Source organism: Chaetodon auriga, chromosome 2 (assembly GCF_051107435.1).
Source record: "Chaetodon auriga isolate fChaAug3 chromosome 2, fChaAug3.hap1, whole genome shotgun sequence".
NCBI lineage: Eukaryota > Metazoa > Chordata > Actinopteri > Chaetodontiformes > Chaetodontidae > Chaetodon > Chaetodon auriga.
Genome location: NC_135075.1, coordinates 17,864,151 through 17,877,282, shown reverse-complemented (window position 1 = coordinate 17,877,282; position 13,132 = coordinate 17,864,151). Strand labels below are relative to the sequence as shown.

The 13,132-nt window shown below is 43.4% G+C and overlaps 2 protein-coding genes across 7 annotated transcripts; one reads left to right on the top strand and one right to left on the bottom strand.

Annotated features, from left to right (window-relative positions):
* The first annotated feature begins 1,297 nt into the window (after window positions 1-1,297).
* rdh20 (retinol dehydrogenase 20) lies at window positions 1,298-3,857 on the top strand. Its single transcript, XM_076748982.1, has 5 exons — window positions 1,298-1,750; window positions 2,498-2,596; window positions 2,801-2,946; window positions 3,233-3,364; window positions 3,737-3,857. The coding sequence occupies exons 1-5, from the start codon at window positions 1,298-1,300 to the stop codon at window positions 3,855-3,857; spliced, it is 951 nt and encodes a 316-aa protein (XP_076605097.1).
* Window positions 3,858-5,289: 1,432 nt separating this feature from the next.
* Window positions 5,290-13,089, bottom strand: stau1 (staufen double-stranded RNA binding protein 1). Of its 6 annotated transcripts, none has more exons than XM_076759575.1 (15): window positions 12,909-13,089; window positions 10,917-11,231; window positions 10,020-10,141; window positions 9,762-9,918; window positions 9,494-9,650; window positions 9,213-9,384; window positions 9,008-9,103; window positions 8,668-8,880; window positions 8,437-8,580; window positions 8,158-8,304; window positions 7,987-8,062; window positions 7,551-7,870; window positions 7,321-7,443; window positions 6,481-6,560; window positions 5,290-6,078 (listed from the first exon to the last, which is right to left on the bottom strand). In XM_076759575.1, the coding sequence occupies exons 2-15, from the start codon at window positions 11,107-11,109 to the stop codon at window positions 5,991-5,993; spliced, it is 2,088 nt and encodes a 695-aa protein (XP_076615690.1). In that variant the 5' UTR covers window positions 11,110-11,231; window positions 12,909-13,089; the 3' UTR covers window positions 5,290-5,990. The 6 variants fall into 6 exon arrangements, with proteins under 6 accessions (XP_076615690.1, XP_076615718.1, XP_076615725.1 ...); XM_076759603.1 differs by having other exon boundaries at window positions 9,774-9,918; XM_076759610.1 differs by having other exon boundaries at window positions 9,774-9,918; window positions 10,917-11,227; window positions 12,909-13,078.
* Between the last annotated feature and the right edge of the window lie 43 nt (window positions 13,090-13,132).

Below are 13,132 nucleotides of genomic sequence, written 5' to 3'. Positions count from 1 at the left end.
AAGCTTGGCCTTGAATGGAGTCCCGTCCGCGAACACTGGACCAAAACTTTAAACTTTATCATCACTGAGCTACAACTTATTGTTTAGCTGTACTTGTACTCATATGTATTTGTAACATACCTAATAACTAAAGCTATCAAATAAATGTGGTGAAGTAAAAAGTAGAACATCTGCCTCTGAAATGTGGTGGAAAGAAGGACAAAGTCACATGAGATGAAGTCACATACTAGCACTTCAAATTTGTACTTGAGTACAGAACTTGAGTAAATGTACTTAATTACTTTCCACCACTGATGGAAGTGTAAGGTTTACAGTATTTGTACTTCATCAGCTGCTCTTCATTGTCGCTTTCTTACTTCTGTATGACTTAAAAATGACTTCAAACTAAAAACAGTTTGAAGTAATTGGATTAGTCCGGTTCATTATTCTAGTATATTTGGTACTGCTGAAGCTGGAATTCACTCTGCTTCTGATTAATGTACAGAATCCTCCTTGTTTCACATTTCGCTACATTGAGATGCCACAATTAGTGATGTATTTGCTTGCAATCTCTGTATCACAGTGCAACACCTGCATATGAGCCACTGGTATCATCATTTTACACTGCAGAATATAATTATAGGCCTTGAACTTAGAGAAACTAATGATGAAAAATCACCAATTTGTGCCATTTAAAGTCAGTCACGATGGCGATTAATCTTTTCTACTCAGTGTAAGCACCAACAGCACTGTTCATCATCTTCCCTTCTGCTCCTGCTGAGAAGCCTTCGAGATAAACTGAGACATTTACAGCCACATATAATGCAAAGATGTTGCATATGCATTTACATAAAGGTGCAAGTATTTCATATATATAGTATCTAGAGGTGGCCTCGGTGATGTGTGCGTCTGTGCATATGCGAGAATTTCACGTGTACAGTATGTGCAAGCTGTGAACTTTGAATAATGTCCTACAAAGACCCAGAAACTCCCCATAATGCCCTCCAGCACGTTATTTTCCTGAGTAATGGTGAAAATGCATACATTCACAGCTTGCAACAAAAGTGTTTTTATTAGGAGCTCAAGGTTTTTCCCTCTAATCCGGGAGGAGAGTGTTTAAATAAACCGTGGACGGAGGCTGAGGATCATAGAGGGAGGGAAAACACCAGCTTGGCTGTCTGCATCCTTCGCTCCCACACAATCTAACACTTAGACAGGCAATAGGAAACACACCTGCACAGGTAACAGGTGTGAAAAATCCACTGTGGGCTCCCTCTGTTCTTACCATCAGCACCATCAGCGCTAAAAGTAGATCAACATGATTTTTCTAATGGACCTCCAGATGATGCTTCTGGATGTGATTTACTTCATCCTGCGTAACTCTGTGCGGGTCGTCCTGCGCCCACGCACCAAGCCCATTGACAGCGAGCTGGTGCTGATCACCGGATCAGGTGGTGGCCTGGGTCGTCTCTTTGCTCAGGAATTCACCAAGCATGGAGCCGAAGTGGTGCTGTGGGACGTCAACAGCACCTCCAATGAGCAGACAGCCAAGCTGGTGCGTGAGATGGGGGGTAAGGCGTACACCTACACGGTGGATGTGACCAACAGGGAGGATGTGTATCGCACTGCAGACCTCGTGCGACAGGAGCTGGGCCGGGACGTCACAATGCTGGTGAACAACGCTGGAGTGGTGGCTGGGGAGCGCATGTTAGACTGTCCTGATGAGCTGATGGAGAGGACCATGAAAGTCAACTGCCACGCGCTCTTCTGGGTGAGAACTCCAGAGTCGAAATGAAATGTGGTGAAGAATCACAGCTGAAGGAATAAGACCAGACAGGAAGTCCAGCCACCCTTCATTTATTAACAGTACTAAATATCCTGTTACCTGGAGGGCAGCTATAGATTACAGTATAGGTGTGAGTGTATCACAGACACATGTAGTGTGTCTGTGTGTGCTTAGGGACTCAGTACAGGTATTTAGGATAAAACCTCTAAGTGCCTCATTAATCTGCTCATCCAGAATAATAATTGCTTAATTAAATTAAAGGGGTAAATCGTGTTTACATCCTGATTAATAACTCTTACTTGTTGCAGATATTATATCCAAAAAAGACTTTACCTTTTAGTCATGTCTTGGTTGTTATATACTTGTGTTTCTCCTTTCAGGCTTCTTCCGAACAGGAACTTCACAGACTTCAGTGCCGGCTGATGCGTAGACGTAGAAATGTAGCGTTTGAATTTCACAATGTATAATCTTTTCACCAGCTGTTAATACAGAGCAGGTTATTGTGCACGGTGTGACGCATGATGTGTAAAATGTATTGCGTTAATAGCTTTATCCCCTTCACACTATGGACTGTAGGATTCCCACATAAATCCTCTTAATGAGAAGCTGCTCATGCAACATAAGCTTCCCTCCCATTGAGCAACACTTAAGTCACTGCAAGTCATATGAACACCGCTTGTTGCCTCATAATAACCTGCTGCGTGTGTGTGGGTGTGTGTGTGTGTGTCTCAGACAGTGAAGGCCTTCCTCCCTCAGATGAAAGCCCAGAACCATGGACACATTGTGACCATCGCCAGCGTCCTCGGCCTCTTCAGCACCGCTTGTGTCGAGGTGAACCAGGGAGGGAGAGACATCACTGCAACACTAAGATACGACAGCTGTATTGTCACAGTGTTTCACACAGCTTGAGTCAGCAAATGATGCAACAAATTCAAAAGCATAAGACAGAAACAGAAGTCTGAGCAGGTCTGACAGTCGTTCTGTAAATATCCAACACGTACACAGTAAACGAGTTTTGGTCTTTGTTCGGGACAGGATTACTGTGCCAGTAAGTTTGCTGCAGTGGGCTTCCATGAGTCCCTGGCCCACGAGCTGCTGGCTGAGGAGTTTGAAGGAGTGAAAACTACTCTTGTGTGCCCCTATATCGTGGACACCGGCATGTTTGAAGGCTGCAAGATACGGTATGTCAACCAAATGCCCACATTCTTTTTGTGAACAGAAAGATAAGACAGAGCGAAGAATATGTGGCAAAATTTGGAAATACATGGACACATCAAATATCCATCCAGCTGTTGTTACTTGTAAATTTGAGAAAACAGCTGTTCTTTGTGTTCCTTCATGGCCCGTTCTTCCCGGCTTGCCTCTGTTCCGCATCATGTTGTTTATGTTTGGACACGGTTTTGCTGTCAAAACGCTGCATGCGAACTCTAAAGTGACAGTCGGTTTGTGCTTTGGTGCCACTGACAGGGAGGAAATGGAACTGCTCCTCCCCCCTCTGGAGCCCCAGTACTGCGTCGAGCAGGCCATGAACGCCATCCTGATAGACCAACCATTAGTGTGCATCCCTCGCCTCACCTACCTGCCTTTCCTGTCCAGAGCGTAAGTGAAAAAGCCACAACTTCACATTAACCAAACGCAAAGATTTGGTAGCGCCTTATAACACAGCCTTTTATGGGGTCTGCAGACGATAACACAATTTGTAATCCTTTGGTATCCAGCATTTACAAAGTAATTTATTTCTCCTTTTCTCTACAATGCCCAATTCCTACTCCCTTGTTCCCCATAGTCTAATTATCTTCCAATCTTCCTGCATTTAAGCACCAGTATGAACCAGTAAATATTTCATTAGTACCTGACTCACACAACAAAATGTTGTACTATTAATTGTTACCCTCTAATACTGCATTTCTTCATGCATCATCTACTGCTCAACAGCTGCCTGTAAGCTCTGCTGCACATGTTCTCTTTCAGACTGCTGCCATGGGAATCCAATGTGGTCACATATCGTTTCATGGGGTCCGACAAGTGCATGTACCCCTTCATCGACACCATGAAGAAACAAGCGTCTAATGGCTCCATTAAGGTTGCATAATCATACCTAAGTACAGTTAAGACGCCGTTGGGTCAAAAATCTTCCAATAAAATTAAAATGTCATTCAAAGGGTTTATCATATATCTGATGAATGCAGAATATATAAATGATAATAACAAAAAAAAAACATCCTTCTGCTTGCGTGGACGGCAGTGGGCCAAACAGCCCAGCTACAGTCAGGATTCAGTAACATTTGGAGGCCAAACAGAGGGGGCTTAAGACTTTGAACTGATCATTGAGAAACATGGACTAGATGACGACTCAGCCAAGTGGTCATCAGCACCCATAAAAACATTTCGGTAATGTTCAGATGAGGTCTGAAGTCCCTTTGAATGCTTTCACCATAAACCTTTAAAATGACAAAATACTTAACAGTGATTGGATCCTGGACTGGCCAAAAGGGGAATGTCTTTAATATCTGTAAATGTGCCAGAATATTGTCTGTATTGTGTTTACATAAAATAAACTGATTGAAAAACAGAACTCCAAACTCACTCTGATGACAGCAGGTGATTTGTGCGCTGCAACGTGTTTTTGTGAACATCACAACACACGTAAATAAGATGCTCGCGCTGAGTCGGGTCAGGTTTTAAAGGTCCCACGTTCTCTGTCATTGTGGGCATCTACTACAAATGTTTACATGGTCTAATGTTCAAAAAGCACATCATTGTTCTCCTACTGTACACACCCTTTAAAGAACCTGGTTCTGAATTAGAACAGCATACAAATGTCTAACTAGCATGAATTCTTTAAGAAACAAGCATTTCATTTTCACTGATTCCTAAAAAGACTAAGAAGTTTGCATTTGGAAGCAAGTATGACTGATGACAAAGCATTTCCTACAGCATAATGTCAGGATGCACTGTTTAAAATGTCTCCAGTCACACTCATAAAAGGTCAAAATGATTAATTTTTTTCTCATAAAATCAACCCCCACTTATGATACTATTTATAGTGATTTTTTTCCCCCCAGAAAAAGCCATTGTTAACATTTTGTAATCACCTCTCTATAGGTTTCAGAGTTAGAAGCAGGGTCCAGGGGTGAGGGGTGGATTCAAACCACCTAACTCTGTACGAGGGACTCAAAACAAACGACACATGGATGTAATCCTGTGTTACTGTACAGACTGAATTCCTTATCATAAAGACAAATGCAGCACTGTAGAGCGACAGCTGCTCTGTTGTATTTCTTACAAAGTAGCCAGTTAAGGAGTGTTTTCAGTCTGCAATGAGAGTACAGCTTAATCTTTCTAGTTTTTATTTAAGTTGCTGGAATCATTCATTTGGAAACACAGTGACACAATATAACCAAACCATGACCATACGACACTGCTGAGAGTTGATAAACGATAACACTGAATTATAACCTAAACCTTTTCTGCTATATGTTCCCCCACCGGCAGGTAAAGAAAAAGACAAGATCGCAGAAATCTTTGTTTTGTGCATGTCAGCACATTCATTTTAATTACCATGGGGAGCGGAGAAAGAAGGGAGGTCGACATACGGGATTATCGGGGAAACTGAGGCGACAGGGAGCCGTCCCTGCCGCACACAGCAGACACAACGTCACATTACATCACACGCTACATTTAGTCAGAAATTCTTCCCAGCCCTACATGGTAATGTCGATAACACTGGTTGTTGATATAAAGCACTCTAGGAAAATCAACAGAGGTTCACCAGCTGCACCCTAGACAAAGATGAGGTCCACACCTTTAGAAGATCTAGTTTAATGAACTACCTCAGCGGGGGGATAAAACGCAAAAGACTTAAAAACAAGAGTTAGAAGGTCTCACAGAGAGGAAACAAGCAAAACAAAACACGGTTCACAGTTAAATCACTTCATTTTTTTTTCACCACGTAAACCCCCAACTCATTGACTAGGATGCAGCTACTTTTTCTACAAAGCAACAAAAATAAATAATGTGTACAATTAAACAACATCAAGGGGAAGAAGCTGTTTTTTTTTTCCTATCAATCTTGTTTAACTGTGAACATTTTGGAACAATGAGTATGAACAGTGATGGTTTAGAGCCTACAGCGCCACAAGCTTCCTGTAGCCTTCTAAAGCGGACTAAGAACACAGTGTCAGAGTTTTCTCTAGTGCTTTTACAGACAACCAAACCTGATCGTCTAAACAGTGCCATCCAGGGTCTGTGCCAATGTGCTTGAGTTAGTCTGTTTGAGGTGCAAGTCTCCTTCGATTTCCTGCTTGCCACACCTGTGGAAGACAAGTCACACATAAGGTCGCTGTTAATCAGCCTCTGGATGTTCCTGTGTTTATGCGCGCTTGTGTTCGTTCAGTCTGAATGCATTCAATTTAATTCACCTTTTCTGATGGAGTACTCAGATGCCCTCTTATTAAAACTAGTTTTATCAGAGAATTCTCTTTGAGCACTCTGTTTACGATCCAAAAATGAATTATCTCCCAAACATGCACCACTTGGTAAACATGTCGAGAGCGCCAGTACGAGACAAACAACAAAAGCCACTTTATAATTGAAGAGTTTAAATAAGGTATTACTATTAAGACTGATTACTCATTTTAATTACCAATGGAATGAAAGGCTTATTGTAAACAAAGCTTCACACAAGCAAAGAGACGGTGTTTGTCAGTGTTTACCTAGAGACTGGTCCATTTCCTGTCCTTTCATTTGGCTGCTGGTCCAACTCGGAGAGCAATTTCAATATATTCAGTGCAGCCTGTGGAGGTGAAGAACAGCACAGCTTACTGCAGCTCAACTGAGCAAAAGCCTGTAAAAAGTACAGCTGCGTGGTCTTCATGGTCACCCTAATAAGATCTTTATTAGTCCACTTCATGGTATGTTCTTGAAATGAAGTCAGAAAAATGGCTATACTTTGAAGAGAGCGTGCTCGTGGAAAGCTCATTTGTCTGGTGCCACAGCTGCTCATAAGGAGGAAATACAGTGACCTTTGAAGACTGTCCCAAAACCTGACAGCCTGTCATATTGCTTTGTTCTGTGCAAAGGCAGAGATACTGTCTGTGGACAAAACAGGCCTTTATAATCCAATCACGAGCAATCCCTTCTTTTACAAATTGCAGCATATGACACATGTACATACATGAACAGTACATGCACACAGACATTTTTACTGTTCATTGAAGACCTTATCACCAAGACAAACGTGTTGCAACTTTGCATGCAAGGACTGACACTGTAGAAGCTTATATGTTTGACGCACTTGTTTTCAGCATTTTGTTCCTGTTAGTTATCCATCATCAGTGACTGCCTGGTCCTTTCTGAGGCATCCAATTACTCCCACATTTCTATTTTGTGGGTTTTGGCTGGTATATAGCCTCTCCTCTCACAGCTAATGTAGCTCTCACACAATGTGATTCCTCTCTTTGCAGGACTTGACAGGGGCATTCTAGACATAACGCTGTTAAAGAGTGAAACTGTAGGGATAAAGTTTGTAAATTAAGGAGGAAAAAAAGGCTCACCATATCATGACAGGATTCTACATCTTTTCCAATCCCATGACTGATGAGCGGTGGCTGGGAGGAGCAGTTAATCAGTGACACAAACTCATTCTTATTGTTTTTGGGGAAATCTTTATATTCCACCTGCAAACAAATAAAATATTTCGATGAATTTCTTTTTGGTTTAAAACAATTGCATGTACACTACTGGCCTTGTCGAGTTCATCAAAGCGGAACATGACGTCGGTTACCTGCAGGCCCTGCACGGATGCAAGATAGCTGAGCTGTTCTGAAGGCCTGGTGAGGGGTCCGTGGGGCAGTTGGTTCATGTTATTTTTGTTCTTTAGGATAGTCTCAGCAGTCAGGGATGTCCCTGCGTAAAGCAGCTCGTTGGCAATCATGGCAGTGATTGTGGCCTTGCCTGGGTTGGGGATAGCTCGACTGTAGTCCTTGGCCTGGGGTCCTTGGCAGGCTCCAACTGCTTGAGCCACCTCAGGGACCATGGGCAGGATACCTGCAGGTAGCTGCTGGTGGCTCAGGTAAGGCAGGCGGAAGTCCTCCTCCTTGGAACCTTCAAAGGAAAACCACATGTGTAAAGAGTATATAAGCACAGCAGAAATAAGAGAATGAATGATACAATATGGGCACTGCCAAATATCTGAATCTAGTAGATCTACTGACACTTACCCAATGCCACATCCTCTACAGAGCCGGGTTCAAAGAAGGTCACTTTGCGCCCATCACCAGGCTTTTTCACTGGGGTCTAAATATTACAAGTGACAGTAGATGTAGTTAATGGAACATCAAAACTTTGTCTGCCGTGTTTACAAGACTTGCTTGATAAAGGTGTGACAGTACCTTTTCATCCGTTTTGAGTGCCGGTTTAGGGGGCTGAGGCTGAGGCACTTTATAACCCAAGAGCTCCAGCATTTTCTCTGCTGCGTTCCTCTTGGCCACCTTCTTACTAGGTCCCATTCCCTCTGCAGACTGCCCACACACCATCACCTGTACCAGAAAGCATGCAACAAACACTGATCAAAGAGCTGACTGGGCGAGCAATTAACAAGCGAAGGCAGAGGAAAAGAGACACGGATGTCATGCTGTGCTCCCGCAACGCTTCAGTTGCTGTCAAATCACCTGCATGACAAACTCCCTGCGTCGAGGCAGACCCCTCTCTGTCACCATGCTGTACTCTGGTTCTTTCTCCTTCTTGGCCTGCTGGATCTGAGCCAGGCGGCTGATGGGATTCATTCCCTGACCGTATTCTGGGCTGGTTTGTAGCTGTTGGTGTGACAGGTTAATTATCACTTCATGAAGACACTCAAGGTCTGTACTGATTGTTCTTTTTCCACTCGCTGGTTACCTTACCTTGATGATGGATTTGGTTTTCTTCTTGATGCGTGGCAGCGTCTTTTCCACACTGGGTATATGGGGCAGCCTCTTCAGCTCCCCCAGCACCGCTGCTGCTGCCAGCTTCTTGGCAATCTTTTTACTCTTTCCCTCGCCCTCTCCAGTGAACTCCCCGACTGTAACACAGACTACAAAACTCTTCATGTGGGGAGGGCCTTCTTCCTTTAAAACCTGGAAAACAGCAGGGACAAATCATGATGCAGAGGAACATTCACGCTCTGTAATTAAACCTGTTATGACTCTGGGGTACTGTAGACACATCTTAACTGATTAACATAAAAAGAAATTTATAAGTCACCTCAAAGTTGACAGGTAAGTTGCGTTTAAGTGCGATTTCAAACACTTGACTGATTTCTGATTTGTTGAGGTTCTCCTCCTCGGGCTCTCCATTCATCTGTCAGGAGCAGAGAGCATATCACAGAAAGAAAAGCAAAAACTGTGAATAAAACTACACCAAGGCTTTTGAGCACTATTTTATGCTGAATGTGCGCTTCTTTTCTCACCACTGGCAACTGTTGCAATATTGGCTCCTTGTGCAGCACTTTCAGGGCCTTGGCAGCAGCGTCATGTTTTGCTAACTGCCGTGTGCGTCCCTTACCAAAAAACTGCTGGCCTCCGATGGAAAGCTCCATGTGGTATAACATTGGTCCCACTGGAGGAAATGGATAGTAGTACCTGGAGACAAAAAAAAAAGTCAATGGACCTCAGATGCAAGAAATTATTCAAAATTAAGACAAACTGGAAGAACTTCCTCTTTTCTAACGTCCATCTGAAGGAAACTCACTGTTGCATAGAGCGCTGGTAAGGACCTGGAGCCCGGACATTGTAGTTGAAGTTTGGCGGTCTCATCCCTGGGTACGTGTCGATGGGTTTATACATAGGCTTTTTACCAAGCTTCATACATAGTGCATTTAACTCCATGGTGTGTGTCAAACCATCTGCTGTAAGGCCAACACAAACAAAGATAAAACCATATATGAGCGAACTCTTCTCTGCAAAGCTTTAATAAGCTTTCAAAGGAGACTGCCACAGAGCCAGTGGGAAGAGCCCACCTGGGTTCTTGCCTGTGTTGCGGGGCGTCCTCACGGTGGGCTTGGGAAGTGTCGTCTCAGCGAGGGCAGACGCTGCAGCGGAATGCTGGGCTTTCTTGATGCTGGTCCCCTCTGCTTCCCAGTGCTGATCTCCCAGTGTGAGTCTAACTGAGAAAATCTAGCAGAGGCAGAAACAAAGGAAATTCAGCGATCACCGTCACCAGCATGACTTTGTGGCAAAAGAAGACAACAGCTGAGATGTAATTCCTCTGAACGTACCTTGGAGTGAGCTGGTCCTTGCTCACAAAGCAGCTTATACTCAGGTTGGATCTTATTGAAACGGGCTAACTCATTCACCAAACACATGGGGGTCTTCTCTTTAGGGTTTGCCATGTTAGATACTGGAACAAAACAAATATTTGATCAAAACAGTTTGACTGATTGAGCAAATAGACATGATTATGAACACAAAATAAAGAGGTTGTTCCTTGTCCCAAAGCCGAACAGAAAATACACAGAGAGTCAGAGAAAGTCATGGAGCAGAGCTGGGGAACCTCTGCAGCTGTCTGTGTGAGTTGGCCTTCATGGTGGACATTACCATGTACCTCAAGCTCCAGCCTGCTTCTCAGCTCTCTACTTTCAAATGTGAAATCATCTGAAGCGAAGTTAAAGCTGTGGCAAATACAACTGGAAAGGGGTAACACTGTGCATTTTACTACTCTGCAAGAACAAAAGCCTGCTTTGACATCTGAATATGCTGCTGGAGGTGAACTCCAAAACTCCTTCAGGCATTTAGATTTCAGGACATGAAATGTGCTTTGCCAAAGAGAAGCAGTTCGGTTAGCGTGACAATAGTGTTCAAAACAATTTAGTGTGGCCACCGGAAGGGGACCATGGTCACCATGATACAATTTCTACGTCCCAAGAAGCACAACCCCCCCAAAGTATGGCCTTACAACAACTGAAATGATCTTGATAAGAAAAAAGGTTCCCTGGCCCTGACAACGAGGGCTGGATAAAGCTTTGAAAAGCACAAGCACTAAGGAAAGACAAATACATTCAAAACACATATGTGATATTTTTAACCACAAACATTAGTGGCTAAACACAAGGTAGTACTTTATTTCACATGAAAAATAAATAAATAACTGCAACAAACAAATAAATAAAACAAACCTGTGGTGGTAGTGTAGGGAGTGGCTGAGCCCGCGGGCAGAGCGGAGCTCCTGATTGGCTGGCTGGCGCTCTCCGAGGGTAGGGTGCCTGAGGCACAAGGGATGCTGTAGCCAGGTTGTGGCTGCCCCAGCTGCAGTGGGGCAGAGGCAGCAGGCATAGGGCTAGCCGGACACTGAAACTGGAGCTGGGACATCCTCGTTGGTCTAGCTTAGTCAGTCGTAGGCTGAGGTCAAGATAAGAACTTTGTAGTGCAGCAATGGTGAATGCCAACGTGGGAGGAACTATTTACTGAGGAGGTCTGAATGCAAGCTCTGCCTGGAAAAGTGAGGATATATGATCAGTAACGAAGATGTGCCAGTTTCTACATATGAAGAAAATGACACCATTTTCAATTCATCCAAAAATGTCACTGTTACTGGAACCTTCAGCACACAGTGGGCAAGACAAAGAGTACTCCCCAGACAGGCATCCTATCACAGGTCTGACAAACGGAGACAACCACATTCACATCTATGGACAATTTAGTGTCTAATTCACTCAACCTGCAAGTGTTTGTACTCTGGATGAAAACCCCCGCAGAGATGAGGAAAACACAAACACAACTAAATCTACACAAAAAGGCCCCCGGTGCCTGGATCAGGTTTGAAACCGGCCCCTTCTTGCTGTGAGTCAACATTGCAAACCACTGAGCTTCACCCTCTTATTCAACTTTCAACCTGGAAACATACGCTTTGCACCTTTAAATCGTGATGACAGTCAAACTGAAAATATGACCATATCAGTTGAATACAATGGCTTGATATTTGACAAGTGCTAACAATATTAGGATAACAAACATTAAATGGAAAAAGAGCAAAAAACTGCGATGACCACAGCATTTCTATGAGATCTGTGGTAACAGATAGAGGATTCAGTATGAAGTTTAGCAGTTTCACTGTGACTTTGACACATTAATGGATCTTAAAAAAAGTCCAATTCACTTGACAGAAGTGCAGGACAAGATGACAACTCTGGTAGCCAACAGCCTTAAGCATTAACATTCACCAAAGTCACAAAATACTGTATACTTGGCTCTTATAGATGCACACCATAGGCAGTGATTTATGTATGGCCCCACACACACCCTAATGTCAACATCATTTATCAGTCACAGCCAGCAAGAAAGAGGACAACCAAACAATGCAACCAGATGAGTGACATGGACACTGAATGTGACGTGCTCTCCACCACTGTTAGCTTGTCTTAAAATGTTTCCTCACCAACATTTTGCACGACCCTGGTTGTCAATTAGGGATGCGACTGATCCAAAAGCTATTTGTTCTCATTCAAGGTGCACCGGTAGGGAGGTGTCCATCACAGTCTGGGTGTTGTGGGGCCCATGAAGCCTTCGCTTTGATTTAACGCAGCTAAAATACACATTCACTGATTCCTGCTGAATATTGGCCACAAGCTAAGCCAACTAACTTGTTGATGAAATGTCACTTTTACACATTTAAACCTGTCACACCTTAAGAAAAGCTAGGTAACAGCGGTGAAGAAGACGGAGCTTCAACCGCTTGCAAATGTGCATACACGACAATGTCTCTCGCATCACTGAACTTGTGTCTTTCCTAATGATGTGACCGTATGTGTAAAAAGAAAAACAGTACTGTCAGCAGGACATTAACTATCTCTAAATGACATCAGGCGGCCGGGTAGCTATAGGAGCTTTCCCAGAGGACCACGTTAACGTTAGCTAACTAGCTAATTACAGTGGCAGCGATGGACATAATGGGACAACCTCTTTAAAAATTAACATGAACAATTAAATAGCAGTAGCAATGATGTCTTCGGGCAGATGCACTCACAGCTTATTAGCAGCAGTACCTGACGCCAGTTTCTTTGCCAATTACACATCTACGATTAATTGCCAGCTAGTCTGGGAACAGCCGGTGAATTTGCTAGCTAGCTAACCTCAACCCTCGATAAGTCAATGTACAAAGTAAACCTCACCTCGTCGTTCCTTTTGTTCAGTTTTTAATTACTCCATAGTACAAGTTTATTTACTAACATTTGTTTTTGATAATGCCCAGTTTCAAAAGTCAGTCTATATTATTTTTGTATCAAAATACCAGCGGTGAGGAGATGGACATTGGGAAAACAGGGCAAACACTAAAGAGAATGGCCCTATCTTGAGTCTTTTCAGGAAGTGACGTCAACAGACAGGAAGTAGTTCC